At 35.7% G+C, this 17979-nt stretch overlaps 1 protein-coding gene across 2 annotated transcripts in view; it reads left to right on the top strand.

Annotated features, from left to right (window-relative positions):
* Positions 1-1610: 1610 nt before the first annotated feature.
* Positions 1611-17979, top strand: part of RFT1 (RFT1 glycolipid translocator homolog) — a 56344-nt gene continuing 39975 nt past the window's right edge. The window contains exons 1-7 of one of the 2 annotated variants that reach the window (XM_074283532.1): positions 1611-1776; positions 4439-4524; positions 5597-5713; positions 6148-6337; positions 6694-6795; positions 9772-9906; positions 17771-17849. In XM_074283532.1, coding sequence (XP_074139633.1) covers positions 1678-1776; positions 4439-4524; positions 5597-5713; positions 6148-6337; positions 6694-6795; positions 9772-9906; positions 17771-17849 — 808 coding nt within the window. In that variant the 5' untranslated portion in view covers positions 1611-1677. The remainder of the gene's footprint in view (positions 1777-4438; positions 4525-5596; positions 5714-6147; positions 6338-6693; positions 6796-9771; positions 9907-17770; positions 17850-17979) is intronic. The other variant, XR_012484926.1, reaches the window with a different exon arrangement.

Genomic DNA, 17979 nt, shown 5'->3' with positions numbered 1-17979 from the left:
GGAAATATACCAGTGATTCTGAGGTCCTCTGACTTTAGAGAGCTATTTTTCATTAATGATTCTAAAGTCTTCTGGCCTTAGAAAAATAATAGTTATATTAATATTATATAGAAATATAATAATATAGTCATATATTTCTTTCTCTGGATTTTAAGGAAGATGTAACAGTGATTCTGAGGTCCTTTGACCTTAGAATGCTATTATTCTAACAATCTGTCAATGATTCTAAAGTCTTCTGGCCTACAAATATTGCCCATTGTCAGATAGATGATCTGCTGGTCAGTGATAACCAAGTTCCTCAGACAATAGTGAATAAATCACACTCAAATCTATCTATAAGTAACAAATAAGTAACACAAAACTCTGGTCTTTCTAATTTTGTCTTAACAAATTATCTTCTTTCTCCTGGTTCTTTGCTAAATCCTTAAAAGGGAGCCCACTTCAATGGGCGTTGCAATTATAATAAATTTTGCCCCCTTGGCTTGAAGATGCGAATTTGTGGGAGACAGCCCAAGCTTGGGGTCTCCTTTTGAATCTCAGCACTATTATGTGAGACCTATCAGGACATCTGCAGACTGTCAGGAGGAAGGCATCCTCATCCGAAGGTGTGATCTACCCCGAGGTCTTTACTTCTGGTTCTTCACTTGGAAGACGTGAAGGCACCCAGTTCTGTACCAGCTGCATCCTTAGCACGGGCTTTGCGACTGGCACCATCTCGTACACAGACAGCCTCGCCTGGTGCAGAGCCGGCTTTAAGGCCGGGAAGAACCAAGTTCAAGTTTAACCTCTGCATAAACTGACCCGGTAGCTGCAAATACTCTCAGATGTTGCTCCTGTGACTCAACACTTATTATCGAGGACCTCGGAGCTTTTTGTTTATGTGGATGGTATAGTTTCTATATTAGGAATTAAAAGTCTTACAAATAGCGGTTAATTTTAAAATAATAAACCTTACCTGGGTTAACAAAAATATATTTTTGTGAAAAAAATTCAGCGCGAATGGAATTGTTTTACCTATTTGTGTCACTCTTGAGTCTGGCTTGATTCTCCATCTGTTTGCGGTATGTTGTTTGGGTTAAAGATACCCGAAGTTATACTTAGACAATTTGGAAAAACTCTAGGATGCTTGAACAGGTAAGTCATGTTTTTATATTATTAAGAAAATGGTTTTGACCGCAAGCGAGCCCTGCTAGTTGTTCAGGGGAGTCCGGAGTCCTCGACTCTTTCGGGAATCCCTCTGTAAGTTGCGGAAAGGGTGGCCAGCCGCACTGGGGGAAGAGCCTCCTCTGGGAGCCCCAACCGCTAACCCTAAGCCTCCACGTGTCCTTGCCTCCTCGCCCCGCCCCCTTCTCCCCGGCAGGACTCCTGGCCGGGCAGCGAAGCGGGAAGAACGAAGGCAGAATGGGGGCCAGGGGCCTGGGGCATCTCGGCCCCACCACTCTTAGTCAAAGGGACTTTGGGATACTCTGGGTCTCAATTTCTTTTTTTAAATAAAAGAATGATATGCTGCCTGCGACCGGCGCAGGCGCCCAAGGATGCTTGGCACCCGCCCCCCTTGGCTGTTCTCACCAATCAGCAGGCCGACCGTCGCGTGACGCCATCTCCGCGCGACAAGGGGAAGGGCGGGGCGCAGGCGGCGTACGGCGTTTCCTGGTAACTGTCGGCGCGGGGACGGGGATGCGCGGCCGGGAGTCCGTGACAGGCCTGGAGTCCCGGCCGGGGCCGGAGGTGCTGGGCCAGGCCGCCCGGCTTGCCTCCTCCGGGCTCCTGCTGCAGGTACCGCGCGCCGCCGCAGGACAGCTCGGCCCGGCCCATCCCCGGGAAAGCCGCGGCCTCTCCTTGCTTTCTCCTGTGTATCTTGGCGGGGAGGGAGCAAGGGCTAGCCCTGGAACCCTGGGTTCTATTTCCGGAACAAGCCTCTTTGGGGGCCGTTGGTGGCGCGAGCGCCTGACGTGGAGTCCGGGAGAACCGAGTTAAGATTCGGTCTCATACACGTGTTATCTGTGTGACCCTGGGTCAATCACCACACGTGCCTCGGTTAACTCATCTGTAAAATGGGGCTGATAATAGCACCGGCGGCCCCAGGGTGTTGAGAGGAGCCACTAAAACTACCGTAAAGTGTGCAGCCCCATACTTAGCGCAGAGTGCTCTCCACGAGTTAGCTGTTACACTTAGCTGTCATCTCTTAAAGCATCCAAATCGAAAGGAACTGCCCAATCTTCTCATTTTATACGGAGAAAGCAAGGGACTTGTCCCGGAAGCAAATCAGGCGGCAGATGCGGACCTCTGGCCTCCCCTCTGAAAACGGAGAAAAGAGTTGAACAACATAGAACTTCATTTTTTCCCAATATTTCATTTTTCTAGTTACATCAAAACAGAATTTTAAGTCCTTTATGTAGATTTTCCTCATTTGATCCTACAAGAACCTCAAAAAGATCTGAGCATTTTTCTTTTTAAATAAGGAAACTTTGCTGAGTTTTTAACTAATTCTTCCCTACCACCCTCATAAAATAGTTGTGAAAATCATATGGGATAATGGATTAAAAATAAACACCATAGTTACATACAGGCTAATGTCAGGTTTTTAAATTGCCGATTCAATCAGATGGAAATTAAAAAAAAAAAAAGATTGTAAGTGGAAAACGCAACTTGGGCCATCCCACCTATCTCTAAACACATAAAAGAGTCGGAAGAACCATGTTCGCTGTATCTGTTGGTTTTTTATCCTAAGTTTCCTATCCAGAAAGGACTTTAGAAATCATCTTCTCCGACACCTTCAAAAATGAGGCTGCAGGATGATTTGCCCCCACCGTCCTCACCAAGTGATCTTTGTTTCCTTCCCTTCATGTTCCATTTCTCCATTAATGTGTTTTTACTTTGTATCCTAAATTTATCCATCTTAACAGTACACAAGCTGTTTTTCATGGAGTACCCTGTGCAGTGTTTTGTGCTAATAGTTGTTTTAAAAACATTTGATTAGGGTGTGTTTCTTAGATGTAGAGGAACAAGGTAAATATTTAAAAAACAATCAAAGAACAAATGGTACAAGTACACACTGTCCACTGTGAGGGTGAAGGCATCGTTTTCCCTTCTGTTATGCGCATGCACATCTAAAAGATTATGCAGTGAGAATGTCTTGCTTTCTTTATACACGCAAGTTATTTAGCGCCTGTGTTCCTCAAAGCCTTGCATTTACATGAAAATCTTATTTGACTTTGGGGATAGAATATAGATGCATGATTTTATAATCACCATAATGTTTAGCATTCTTAAAATGCCCTTCACTAAATCTTGTATAGTTCTCAACTTCACCTATGAAAACGCTGGTGATGGCTTTGTAGTTAAACCTATAGTTAAGGGGTGGGGACTTGGAAGTCAGGGGAAAAGGGGGAAAATGGTAACACTTTTCATTTATCTAATGCATTTAACTTTTTCAAATTGCTTCCACTTCTGGTATTTAACTTGATCTTGAATAATAACCTAATAAAGTAATCAGAACAATTGTGTGCCCTATTTTATAAATAAGGGAACTGAAGCATAGAGGTATGTGATTTATTGAAGAGGCAACAGATAGTGGAAAAAGTTATTACCCTTAGCCCAACTCATTTATTTGTTTGTTTTGTTTGTTTATCCAGACTTGTGATTTGTGTGTTAAAGTTAGCAATTGAGCCCAATTCTCTATGTATGATAACATGTTGCCTCGGACACCAACCTGTTCACTGAGGATTTTAAGCAACATTGTTACATTACTTATGCCTTAATTGTCATACCCTTATGAGGTTTTCAAAGTATTGATTTATTTCACCTTAAGAATGAAATGAGTTAGATCAATGCCAAATATTGAGATAGAAAGATTGAGAGATTCCAAATGCCTAGTTTTATAAATGGACAGTTTGAAATAAAAACATATTACATGGCTCATCGTTAAATGAAACTGTAACAACACCAACCCAGTGATTTTTATGTTTCTTGTACTGAGTTGGCTGAGCTCTATTGTATCTCAGGTAGTGTATATATATATTTATACATTTATAAATAGAATACAGCTTTTCAATTAGAGGGAATGCCAGTATGGTTCCCAAACTTAGTCTCTTCCTTGCCTTCCTTTTTACCTGAAAATAATCACTTTTTATCCTTATGATGGCCTTTTCTATAAATTGGGAATGACATAAAATATTTTCTGGGATACTTTTTCATACCTTCTCACAGGAATGTTTAAGAAGAAAAGATAAATCCATCTGTTTACTTATTTTTTAAAATATATTTTAATAGTTTTTATTTACCAGATATATGCATGGGTAATTTTACAACATTGACAATTGCCAAACCTTTTGTTCATCTGTTTGTTTAAATGATTTTAGTGAGATTGTATTTTGTTCACCTGAGAGCTATTATTAATATGATTAAGATTCTATTCTGACGTTTCTTTCTTTTGTAGATATTGTTTCGTTTGATTACCTTTGGTTTGAATGCATTTACACTTCGATTTCTTTCAAAAGAAATAATAGGAATAGTAAATGTCAGGTAAATAGAAACATGCTTTATCATTGTCCCAATGTCTCTAGTTATGTTTTTCCTTATATTTTAGAGCAATTTGTCATCTTATTTCAGAAGCAATATATGTGCCTCCTTTTGTCAAGTCTTATATTGTGGTGCTGTTTTTGTGGTTTTTTGTTTATTTGCTTTACAACTGTGGTAAAGAAAAGTCAGGATTATAGAGTAGCTGAGAAAATAATTGATTTTAGTTTGATTGACCACATGGATTGTTTTCCTGGCCAGGTGTTCTATTTGGTTTGCTTTCAGAGTCCCATAGGGAATTTGTCAAAGGGAGGAGGGTGATTGAATTATAAACATGTGTCCTTCTAACACCAGTGGAATAAGTCCTATGAGGAGTGGAATTTCTTCAGTGGAAAAAGATAATGATTTGTTTAATCACAGCAAAGTAGCTAGTATTTCACCTTTTTTAGAGAATTATAATGAATAACTGAGTAACAATTGAAGTAAAATAGTCTTTAGAGTATGTCTCCACTTTTGTTACTATGGCATAACCTTCCTTTGGTTTGCTAAAAGTAGCATATTTCTGAAGAGAATTGCCCTTCTACCATCCTAACTTTTGTTACCCTCTCCCTCTATTAAGGAAAGGAAATCTAAAATACTTTTAGATGAAGGCAAAGACTTAGTTTGATTTTAAGCTCCATAAAAGTTTACCTTTAAATTGCATTGGACCAATCTCATGCCGTGTATAGTTTGAATATCTATTCAGTGTCTCTCTAATTCTATCCTTCACTTCTTCATATTCAAAAGCATCTTTTCCCCACAACCATGAGGTCTTCAAGCTCTTGAACAGCTCTGTACTTGCCTTATGTCTTAAAACTGATCATGGCCTATATAGATGTGCCCAAAACTCCTCTAAGTTTATGCTTTGTCTTGATGCACAACTAAATTTGGCTTCTGGGAAAATTTTAGTGATGACAACTGTCTTAACTACACTTTACCAGTTACTACAGAATCTTAGCTTTTCACAGTACTGACAAAGTCTTAGGAATTATTAGGAAGAAACAAACATGATTATACTTCCCCCATTTTTCTTCCCTAGGTTAACATTGCTTTATTCAACTGTCATCTTCTTAGCAAGAGAAGCCTTTCGCAGAGCATGTCTGAGTAGGAGTACAAATCGAAATTGGAGCCAGACCTTCAACCTCTTATGGCTAACGTACGTTGTTATTTGTCAGAGAAAAAAGAGTTTAATCAAAGAAAGTATCAGAGTATTTGAGAAAACCAATTAAATAGTAACTTCAAACCAGGTTATTTTTGAATCTCATTTTCATATGTAGTTTCTCAGAGCATCAGGGTGTGGTAGGAAGAAGATAAACCTGCTGTATAAATGATGCATTGCTGAATTGTATGTTTTTGGGTTCTTAAAATTTTATTACTAAAAGTGCTTTCTGTCATTTCCACATATTCTGGCAGGTCACAGGATCAAAATTTTTCTAGTATTTTTAATTTTCAAGTATATCTTGGGAAGATAATGTAATTACTTTATACAGATGAATTTCTTGTATAGATTATGTTGATTTTTAAATTTATTTTTATAAACATATGATAATACTGAATTGCCTTAATGTAGATTTAAAAATTTTTTTTTAGAGTCCCCTTGGGTTTGTTTTGGTCCTTGTTCCTGGGTTGGGTCTGGTCCCAGATCCTTGAAGTACCTGATCCTAATGTAGTACCCAATTATGGAGTTGGAGTAGCAGCATTTGGCCTCTCAGCCGTGGTTGAACTCTTAGGAGAACCTTTCTGGATCTTAGCACAAACACATATGTTGGTCAGGCTTAAGGTTAGTACTTAATCTATTATGACTATATAAAGAAAATGCTGAAAAGAAGGGAAAAGGTTACTTTGGATAAAGAGGGATTTTTTTTTCTAGTTCTGTACTTAAATGAAGTCAAAAAAGATGTTGTTATAGTGTAGAGATAGCCCTTTAAATTGGATTCCACTCATTTGATATCTTTGAAGAGAGAGAGGCCAAAATTGACTTTTACTATTATGATTTATGAAGAACAGGTTTAATAAGAAAAGTAATATTATAAATAGTCATGTAAGAAGTTTGTATAGGGTTCTCAGATTTTTTAGCTGATGTTGTTAATTAAACTGTTGTTAGCTAAAGTTAATCTTTTAAAAATATCTTTGCAGGTGATTGCTGAAAGTCTGTCAATAATCCTCAAATGTATTTTGACAGCTGTTTTAGTCGTGTGTTTGCCTCATTGGGGACTTTACATCTTTTCTTTAGCTCAGGTAAAATTCATAGCTTTTTAATTTTTTATATTATAACTATTTTTAAAAATTCTCTTCTTTTATTATGTCATTTATTCGTTCATGTAGTTTATTCTTCTTAATTTAAACAAGTAGTTTGTATCCCAAGTATCTCAGAAAAGAAGGATCACAGAAATATTAGATTGTTAGTTGGGCTACTATTTCATCTTTGGTTGTCACCTTTATGCTAATGAAATCACAGAGACTCCTGGTAACATGGTATGTTCTGTTTAGGAACCTGACCTGTTTAGGAATTTTAAATAGGGGAGAAAAGGAAATAGCCTTAAGAAGGCTTGAGAAGCAGGGAACTTAGAATTAGGTCTTATTTAACCACTTAATGAATTGGCTTAGAGCCTATTCGAGAGCTGAAACAAGCAAGATAAATATGCCTTTATGTAACATACTTCTAGATGATCTTGGGTAAATATGTACCAGATCTTTTATAGTGAGTTTCTCCTTTGAAAACTATAAGACTGATGGAAAAGGAAAGAATCAAAATGAATTTATATTTCTTTCTTGGGTTTTATACAGGGTACTGTGAATTAAGTAGAATTTCTGCCAAGTTAGTTTTCTCCTCATCTTAAATCATGTCTTAAATAAGGTAACCTAAGAATTTTCTAAATTTATGTACCCTTACCATAATATCTCTTCTTAGTGTGCATTCTGATTTTATTCATTTTATATCTTAAACTTATGCAAGCTTTTGACCAGTATATAGAAAGACACCTTGTTATAACATTTTGAATAATGATTTCAATTTATATTGTAAAATGGCAAAGTATTTGGTTTAATTCAGAAAATATTCATTAAGCATTTACCTCATACAAGGCACCATGCTACTGAAGCTACAGAAGTTTAGTAACTATGTGAGCTAAAATTATGTTTTTTTAAAAAATATCCCTTGTATCTTGGTTTTATAATTCATACTTTAAAAGAAATAGAAAATTACAAAAATAAAAAGCTAAGTTTGATAAAAATTAAAAATTGAACAGTTATCAGTTTTGAAAAAGGAAAATTAGTGGTCCAAAATGAGAGACTTTGACTAGTTGAGTCAATATTAGATTCATTAGAATCACTGCTTGTGCTTCATGAAGTGATAGCTGATCTCTGAATCCCAGGAAAATACTTTTTTGACCATAATTGACCAAGAACCATATAATATTATACATAAAGATGAAATAAAAGAATTTGAAGGACATGAATATAGAACACAGAAATGACCCTCTGGCAATTGTCTTCCCTGACCCTCTTCACCCTTCTTCAAGTCCTCACTTAAGTTCCAGCTTTTCAACAAAGTCTGTTTAACCATGCAGCCCCTGGTGAGCTCTGATCTTCTCAGAACTGTAGCATGGATTGTCTGTCAGTTGCTTGGCACATATTGGCATATATGACTTTATAATTTAGTTTGTAATCTTTTCAACAGGTATGAGCTCCGATTCCCCAATCTGCACCTTTTCCTGTTTGTATTGTCCACAGTCTCTGCCCTAAGTCTGCATATAATAGGTGTTTAATAAATATTTGTTGATAGTTTGATTGGTCATGCTTGACTGGAAAAGGCAAAGCTTTAGTACTATCTTTTGTTTTTCACAGTTTTATGTTGCAGTTCCTTGAATAGCTCTCTCATTCGGGACCACACCCTGGTATATAAAGCTATTTTTAGGAAAGGCACATTCTTCTTGCTTGTTTCAGTCCTTGTAGCGGCTGTGTGCCAATTCAGCAAGCAGTTAAATCAGACCTCATTCTGAGTTCACTGCTTTACAGGAAGTCTTCTCAGGATCCCGATTTTCCTTTCTCCCCTGTTTAAAATTCCTTTCAGGGATTCTGACAGGTTGCTCTGTAAATCCAGATAGAAACCTCAGACTTCAGTATTGCAGTAGAAAATGTGTAATCTCCCCATGCCCACTGTAGTGATACAAGTTCGCCTCCTTCCTTTCCTCAAGCAGACTGTCTTACTCGTTCCCAAGTGTTAGCAGCAAATACATAGTAATGAAAATACATTATATTTCAACTATTCATGGACTTTGCCCAGTTCTCTGTGGTTCCTGGCCAAAGGAAGTTGCTGCCTGAGCACTTAGGATACTTTGAGTAAAGCTCCAGCAATCTCCAAGGGAATAGAAGGGCAGGAATTTTCCCTTTATCGTATTTTTCCCACATTCAAACTTCTTGTCCCTGGGGTTCTTTTGGCAAGATAGGCTGAAGCAGAAAGACTTATTGTGGGGGAGAATTTTTCTCTTTCTTGTTTTTTTGGCTAGGATTTCTTCCTCCATGGAGATGGGGGTGGGGGTCCACTGCTCCTCCCCCAGCTTGAGAACACAGCCATCCACCTCTTGAATTGGTCTTTGTTTCCAGGATGGGTGGAGTGGGAGGGGCCTCTTTTATCGCTCTCCTTCCATCCTGCCAACTATGTAGTAGAGAAGAGAAGAAAGGCCTGGCAGCTTCTCTGTAAATAAAGTAGATGGGGGTCTTTTTGTAATCATAATTTCAGATTTCCAGGATTTATGGAAAGCATTCATATAAAAGGAGAAAATCCCTAGGCGGCAGGCAGTGTGAACTGGGCTACTCTATCTAACACTAATCTAATTTGTCTGTGTTCTTATATTGCTATGGAGCTTTGAGTAGTGCTAATGCTGGAAATTATGGTCCCTCTAAAGTTATTCATGTCATTTTGACTAAGCAAAAGGACCCTTCTCCTTGCTGTCCTGTCATGCACCCATGTAATGTTTAACACTGGCCCTGTTCTTTTCTACTAGGTGTAGCAGTTCTTTATGGAAGTGATTATCAATGACAAAATTAGATAAAAATGTATGATCAGTGATTCTATGGAATCTTCAGTAGCAGCTTTATTTCTTGATTGGCATTTGAAGTTAAATTTAGCAGATGCAGCAACTTGATCTTACTTTAGTTTGAAAAACCATTTTGTTTAAATTTGTGAAATTAACTTTTCTGTTTTTTCTCCAGCTTTTATATACCACTGTTTTGGTGTGCTGTTATGCCATTCATTTCATGAAGTTAATGAGTTCCCAAGAGTCAACCAAGAAGTCTCTTCCAATCTCAAGAATGACAGATGTGTTACCTCACATCACAGTAAATGGGGTAAATAACCAAAATCTATCAAGTTCATTTTATCATGGGTGCTTGTTCCATTCTTGGGGTATGAACTAGAGGAAGGAAACTAGAATTTGTTTACCCTTCTAATTAAGTCCGTCTATTCCTAATTGACTTCACCATAAACTGTGTTGGTTGTAAAGTGACAAAGGGCCATAAAAATAATATTACTTTTTTTACTTTTAGGTCTGTCTTTTCTACTGAGTCACTAAAAAGCATTTACTAGGAATATTATGCTTATTATAATATTTATTATTTATATATATATAATATAATATAATATAATTATTAGTATTAACTAATACTAGTTAAATATGAACAGTTCCTTATTTGGGACATTTGGAATTCTAGATATTGATCTTTGAGAATAAAATAGATTCTTTTTGTGTTCAAATCTTTATTGCATAGTTCACATAAGTATTAATAATGGCAGTTTAGGAAGTCATAAAATTCCAAAGTTTGAAGAGACCTCAGAAGCCATTTAGTCTAACTTTCCCCAAAGGACAATTTCTGTTTATACCATTCCCAGCAAGAGATTGATTGGAGTTTCTACTTGAAGATCTCCAGTGATTAAAGAACTGTCTACACTTCATAGTGTGTCCCTCATACTCACTTTCCCTTCTCCCCACAGCAGCCCATTCCACATTTGTTAGGCAGTACTAATTGTAATACATTTTTCATTTATTTAAGCCCAAAAGTTCCTCCTTATAATTTCTACTATCTGTTATTATTTCTTCCCTGCAACTGAGTGGAACAAATCCAATTCCTCTCCTATATGAGTCCTCAGATTCTTGAAGGCCTCCTCCCAGTCTTCTCTAGTTAAACAAAACTTTTCAACTTAGCAACCTGTGCCATAGTTCTGCATCATATCATCATCTTGCTCCATCTTCTCAATGCTCATTTTAATTTGCCACAGCACACCAGAGATGGTCTCACCAGGGCAGAAATCAGACCATCATTTTTCTCACTGTGGAAAACTATGCTTTTGTGTACAAAACCCAAGATGGCATCAGCTCTTCTAGAAACTGTAATTCACTGCTGACTCATATGCAGCTTTCAGTTCCCTAAAATCCCTACATCTTTTTTCATACAAATTGTTCTTTAGCTATATCTCTCCCATTTTGTGCTTTATTTGTACAGATTAAAAAAAAATCTCAGTGACCTTATGTTTATCCCTATTATATTTCATTTTGTCATTTTTTCAGCCCATGATTTCACTCTGTCAGAGTCATTTAAAATCTTAGTTTGTCATCTAAACTATTAGCTATCCCTCCTAGACTTTTGTCATTTGTATATTTGATTAGCATATCTTCTGTTTATTCATCCATTTTATTGATAAAATGTTAGATGGGATGAGGTCAGGGAAAGAAACCTGTGGTATTAGAGAAGTCTATTCAGGTTGATATTCATCTGTTAATCAAGTTTGAGAAAGCATCTAACTGTACTGTCATCAAGTTCACTTGTTTCTGTTACCCACAAGGATATCCTGAAAGACTTTGTCATATTCTTTGCTGCAATGAATGTACTTTGTTTATGGCATTTTCATTTTTGTGTTTGCCATGATCCCTCATCTTCCAATAGTAGCTCAACAATCACATTTGCAAATTCTTTCCATACTTTGGGATATAGTTACTTATTCAAAGTGATGTGTACTTAAAATGAAGGTACTTAGATGCTTTCTGACCATTTCCTTACTTTTCTTGGGTTTCAGTTCCTTATTAACAAATTTTACTCTGCTGTTACTGTTTTGAAAATCATTGGTTGAAAAAAAAAACATAATACAGTTGAGTAATTTCTGATTCTGCCAGTCTTTTTTCATCCTCTCTTGTCACCTACCCTTCCCCTGAGCAGGTGTTCTATCCCTTCTGTGTTCTTACTATTGGCATAGTTTTAAATAGTTTCTTTTGCTGTGTTTAATATTTATTACATATTTCAGTTTACAATGTACATTATCCTTTTTAATACTATTCTTATAAGACTTTGCTACTCTTTTAATATGTGCTTTTTATGGCTCCTCATGAATGCCCTTTTAAAAATCAGTTAGCCAACAAATGTGTGTGATGATATTAATATCCTTCAATGGCTCTCTCATTTTTCAATATTAGATTCAGTTAGGACTTCCTAGCTAAAATTTCCTTCTTGATAGCTCTCATCTGTCAAAAAAAAATACTAGATTCCAGAGGGGAGGGATGTCTTTTGTCTATATATTGTTTAGATTTTGCTGAACATCTTTTTCCTTCACTGTCTCCTCTCCTCCTGTTATCCTTTAAGACAAGTAATTAAAAAAAATAAGAGGAGAAAATCGGCAAGACATCAAGAAAACCTGATGATATAGTCAATGTTCTACACGTGTGGACTTCCACCTCTTGTCTCCTCTGTTTTTTCTTTGGAGCTAAACTTGTACTTGCTCCTTTACTTTCAATTTTTTTTTTGTTATGGTTCTATTTATGTTGTTACAATCATTGGTTATATTATTTTTCTAACTCAGCTCACTTCATTTTACATTTGTTCATATGAATCATCTCTACAGTCATCATATTTATAATTTTTTAAACAGTAATATTCTATTTTTTAATGCTCTATTGTTTGTTTAGTCAACCCTCAATGAATAGCCATCTATTTTGTTGCCAGTTTTTTACTATTGTGAAAAATGCTGCTATAAATATTTTTGGTGTATATGGAGCCTTTCTTTTTAGGAACTACCTCCTTGGGGTTCCTGCTTAGTAGTAGAGTCTCTGGGTCAGAGAATATCCCAAATCTCCTATGCCTACTTAGTTTACTTTCTGCTTAGCATCTGACTACTGGATTCTACTTGTCCTATATCTGAGATCTTATTAATCTGCTTCTCTAAAGTTTGGGATATGTGTCAGACAATGCCTGCTCTTCCCTTTTTTATCTGTCGAGAATTTTAACTACGTCCCAAAGTTCCAGTATTTCTAATCAATGGTTGATTCCTTCTTCTTGGCCAACCTAATCTTTTCTTTCATTGTTTCAAAGAAGCATTCTTTGAGTACCTCTCCACATAATGATGCTATTTACTGCTTTGACATCATTTATATAATCATAGCCCTAATCAGGTGGTTTCTCAAGGATGCTTTGGTGAGACTGTTCTCAACTAGGTCTGCTTTTCTTTTACCATTCATTTTTATCTTTGTTTTTTAAAAGTAGAACAGTTAGAGGGGATTTGTACTTATTTTTTTCTTTGCTTCTTGGAAAATATTAAAGAACTTATAAAATTTAACCCTCAGAAGTTTTTAAATTCTGTTGTAAAGCTTTCCATGAGAGAATAAATATTTCTTAAGCTTAAACCTACTTTATTCATATGAAAATAGTCAATACCAAATAGCTCTTATATATCTTGTATAATTTCTTATAATTCTTTTCCTTTCATTTGAAACAGTGAGGAAATACAGATTCTTCTTGACCTCATATTTTTCATCAGAATAGTTTTTTGTTTTTTTTTTTAAAATCACATTTAGGCAAAGAGCTTATTCAGTTAGATTTCAATGATATTAATCATGCCAGGAATCTAATTCACACAAAGTCAATTGTGAAGACACTAAGAAAGTTCTTTCTAAGATAGTGTGAATAACCCATCTATGTAGTACCCAGCAAAAACTGCCCAATTAGTGAGGTTGTTGAAACTGATTCTTCCTTAAGGATGTGCCCACAGTTACAATATATTTTCGAATGGGAATGATAGAGATAGGACTTTTCTGTCACAAAATGATCAAAGTCAAAAAATTAGAGAATAAAGTGAGAGGTGGGGATTTGGATAAACAACAGAATATAAAGCCATTTTACAATAAAAAATTTACTTTATGAAATTCTCTAAATTGATTATTTTATGATGGGGGTTTAAGATTGAGAATTTCTATAATAGTTTTAAAAAAATTAAAGCGTATTATGTTTAGGAAAAAAACTAAGGTAGAATTATTACATCCAACTTTTTATTTCTTGAATCCCATATTAATAACTTTAATGAAATTAATGAAGTTAAGGGAATTTAAAATTGTTTATACCTATAAAACTCAGATTTTTAAAAAAATCTTTTAATCTTAAGATGTGTTACATCATGGCAAAAAAAAAAAAAAAAAAAAAAGTATTGAACACCAGCATGAAATCAAAGGCCTGTAAAAATTCTTTAGGGACATTTGGCCTTTATAGAGAGAACTTGGTTAATAAGATTATACTCATGGAGAGAAAAGTTTGAGAGTGAAAATAGGCTGACTGCAGCTTAAACACCTTGAGCCTCTGAGATATACTTCTATGATTTTTCCTAACATATACATATATATATATACATATATATATTACATTTCTTTTCTCAGTGGCTTTCTTTCTAATATAAAATGAGGCTGGAGAATGGCACATTGGTCAAATGCTTCCACATGTAGGCCTTGTAAAAATTGACATCTTTCTCAAATGTTAAGGAGTACAAGTCTTCTTCCCTTCTTTCTCTCCTGATAAGTTACTCAGCATAGCATGAAGAAAATTAAAATAATCTCTTCTTTCTTTCCCATGTTATTTATCAGTGGCCTCTAGAGCCAGTTCCAATCCTGGATTCTGTTTTGTCTAACTTTTATGAACATTTTAGAAACAGTTAATGGTGAGAACATTGCCTCCAAACCACAAGTCTACTTACATAGAAGAAATTCGACCTTAAGCCAGAACTTTTGGATGAAATGCACTAAAGTTGAGCCATCAGCTCTTTACATGTTCATTCCTATTTCACATTTCTGTAAAGCTCTTGAAAGCTTGATGTGCTCTGAAAGCTTTTACATTTTAATAGGAAGTTGAACTATAATTGACTTAAGAAAGTTATTCTACAGAGCCAAAGTATTATACTCATCTCCTGTTTTCAAGAGTATTTTAAAAATTTTTTAATTTTAATAATAGGGGCAGCTAGGTGGCGCAGTGGATAGAGCACCAACCCTGAATTCAGGAGGACCCGAGTTCAAATGTGATCTCAGACACTTAACACTTCCTAGCTGTGTGACCCTGGGCAAGTCACTTAACCCCAGCCTCAGAAATAAATAAATAAATTTTAATAATAGCTTTTTATTTTCAAAATACATGCAAAGATAGTTTTCAACATTCACCCTTGCAAAACTCTATTCCAAATTTTTCTCCTTCCCCTTCTTTTCCATCCCCCTCATCTAGACAACAAGTAATCCAATGTATGTTAAACACATGCAATTCTTCTAAACATATTTCCACATTTATCATGCTACACAAGAAAAGTCAGACCAAAAAGGGGAAAAAATGAGAAAAAAATCAAGCAAACAACAACAAAAAAGATGAAAATACTATGTTGTGATCCACACTCAGTCCCCATAGTCCTTCTCTGGATGCAGATGGTTTTCTATCACAAGTCTATTGAAACTGAATTGAATCACCTCATTTTGAAAAGAGCCAAATCCATTACAGTTGATCATTACATAATCTTGTTGCTGTGTACAATGTTCTATTGATTCTACTCACTTCACTTAGCATCAGTTCGTGTCTCTCCAGGCCTTTCTGAAATCATCCTGCTGATCATTTCTTATAAAACAATGATGCTCCATTACATTTGTACACCATAATTTATTCAGTCATTCCCCAGCTGATGGGCATCCACTCAGTTTCCAGTTCCTTGCCACTACAAAAAGGGCTGCCACAAACATTTTTGGACATGTGGGTCCCTTTCCTTTTTTGGTAATCTCTTTGGAATATAGGCCCAATAGAAACACTGCTGTTTTAAAGAGAATGCACAGTTTGGTAAACTTTTGGGCATGTTCCAAATTACTCTCCAGAATGGTTGGATCTGTTCACAATTCTACCAACAATGTATTAGTGTCCTAGTTTTCCCACATCCCCTCTCACATTTATCTTTATCTTTCATCTTAGCCAATCTGAGAGGTGTGTAATGGTAATTCAAAGTTATCTTAATCTGAATTTCTCTAATCAATAGTGATTAAAGAGTATTTTGTGAACCCATCTTATCACCCTAAAGTTTAATATTTATCTGAAAGATACTTATATAGCTATGGTACTTAAGAAGGCTGATGCATTTAGGTGAAAAGAATTTGTTCCTTTAGATTTAGAAAAGAATTTATCCTTTAGAATTTTTAGAAAAGAATTATTCCTTTATTCTGTGATTTAACATTAATTAACAAGTATTTATTAAGCATCTACTGCGTGCTGATCATATAAGGAGACGAATAAAAAGTGTGTTTTTGTTCAAATGGAGAAGACAATAAGTATATTAAAATATGTAGCATAAATAAAAAGTCAATATCTACAAATGTTTATATCACTCCAGTTTAAATCCATACTGTTCTACTGCACATTGAGTTGGAGAGGAGGATCCTAGGAGGCCATGTTGATTTTAGAGGAACCTAATTTATCATTTGCCTTCTAGGATTCTGCTGAATGGATAAAAGCAGTGAAATTGCTAGAATTTACTTTCCTTTGAGGATCCCTCTATACTACTAAGTCAGTAGAAAGGAAATAAACATGCTTAGGTCAGCCTGATCCTTATGACAGCCTTGCAGCATTGACAAGCTTAGGAGTATAATGCAGGGAGAGGACCACCTTTATGAGTGAATGGAGTAGATGGTTACCCATCCTGTATAATTTAGGGGGTGCTTAGAAGACTCTCTTCCCTGTAGAGTCCTAATGATACCTAGAATATCCCTGTTAGAGATTGATTCTCCACAAGCTAAGCTTGCTGATTTTCCTGTAGGCCTGTTTTAAAAATGTAGGTATTTCTACGCATGAGAAATGTAACATTTCAACACATTTTTATGAAGAAACCTTATAAATAGAGCAAGGTCAGCATACCAGAGCTCCAAAATATGAAGAAGAATGAATTAGGGAACAAAGAGAGGTACCAGCGGTTCAAGACAAGCTTCCCTTGCTATTCTGGAGCCTTTTTTAGGAATGCTTGTTGACTGAATGACATTTGGTTTGCATATTGAAGACTCAATAAACTGTGCTCAATAAACATAGACCTATATCTGAAATATTTTTCATTACATGGACACTGAGATCAGATACAGATAAGTAATGTTGATAGTTCATGATTTAGTCTGTAACTGAAGAAAAACTCAATACTAACTCCTTAATTTGTAGCATAAAGGTCATGATTCCTTTGCTATAGCAGTCAGAGGTTTTAGTAGACTGTGAGTAAAAAACCCCAGGGCTGATTGGTAAAGGGTCTAGTTGAAGTGGGTTTTTTTTTTTTTTTTTTTTTTTTTTTTTTTTTTTTTACAGAGAATAAGGCAGAAAATGAGCCTCCCCATTTATTGGAGAAATGGGGACTACAGAAGTGGTGTAAACATTGCATAGCATGTCAGTTATTGTGCTAGTTTTGTAGAACTGTTTGTTCTACAGGAAAAAATAAGGGGGAGAGGTGTATTCAGAAATGAATGTAATATAAAAACAAAAGCAGCAATAAAACTTAAAAAAACTTGTTTCCCTACATGCAGCCTCACAACTTCACATCTATTCAACAGCCAAGAAATCAAAGTACTTGCTGTTTATTGATTGTAGGGAATGTTATATTGAATGAAGTATTGCTGATTTATTCTTGGGATCTTTTGAAATAAGTGAAGCAATTTTCCAACTGTCATCAATATATGGATATTGTGATAGGCTTTTTCTAAACAGGCTGCCAAGATGGAAGAGTTCATATTTATAATTGATAATGGATTTAATTTGGCAATTATTGAGTACCTACTATGTGCTCAGCATTGACTGAAGAATTGGGGAAGGTATAGAAGAAAGGAATTTAAGTAAGATATTTCTTCTTTATTAATACATTGTATAAAGCCAGAATTTTAAATCCCTTTTTCTCTGTATGCCACAGACTCTTGTTAATTGGAAAGAGGCTAAATTGACATGGAGTTTCTTCCAGCAATCCTTCCTGAAACAGATTTTGACAGAAGGTGAGTAAAATAAATAGCAGGCTTTCCTTGAACTGTCATGAAGTCATAGTTTTATTTGGATAACAAATCAGAAGGAATTTTCCTAAGACTTGAAATAACTTAAGACCAAATTAACAAGTTACTTAGTATT

This window comes from Sminthopsis crassicaudata, chromosome 1 (assembly GCF_048593235.1).
Source record: "Sminthopsis crassicaudata isolate SCR6 chromosome 1, ASM4859323v1, whole genome shotgun sequence".
NCBI classification, from domain to species: Eukaryota; Metazoa; Chordata; class Mammalia; order Dasyuromorphia; family Dasyuridae; genus Sminthopsis; species Sminthopsis crassicaudata.
This window is presented reverse-complemented; position numbering and strand designations above follow the sequence as displayed.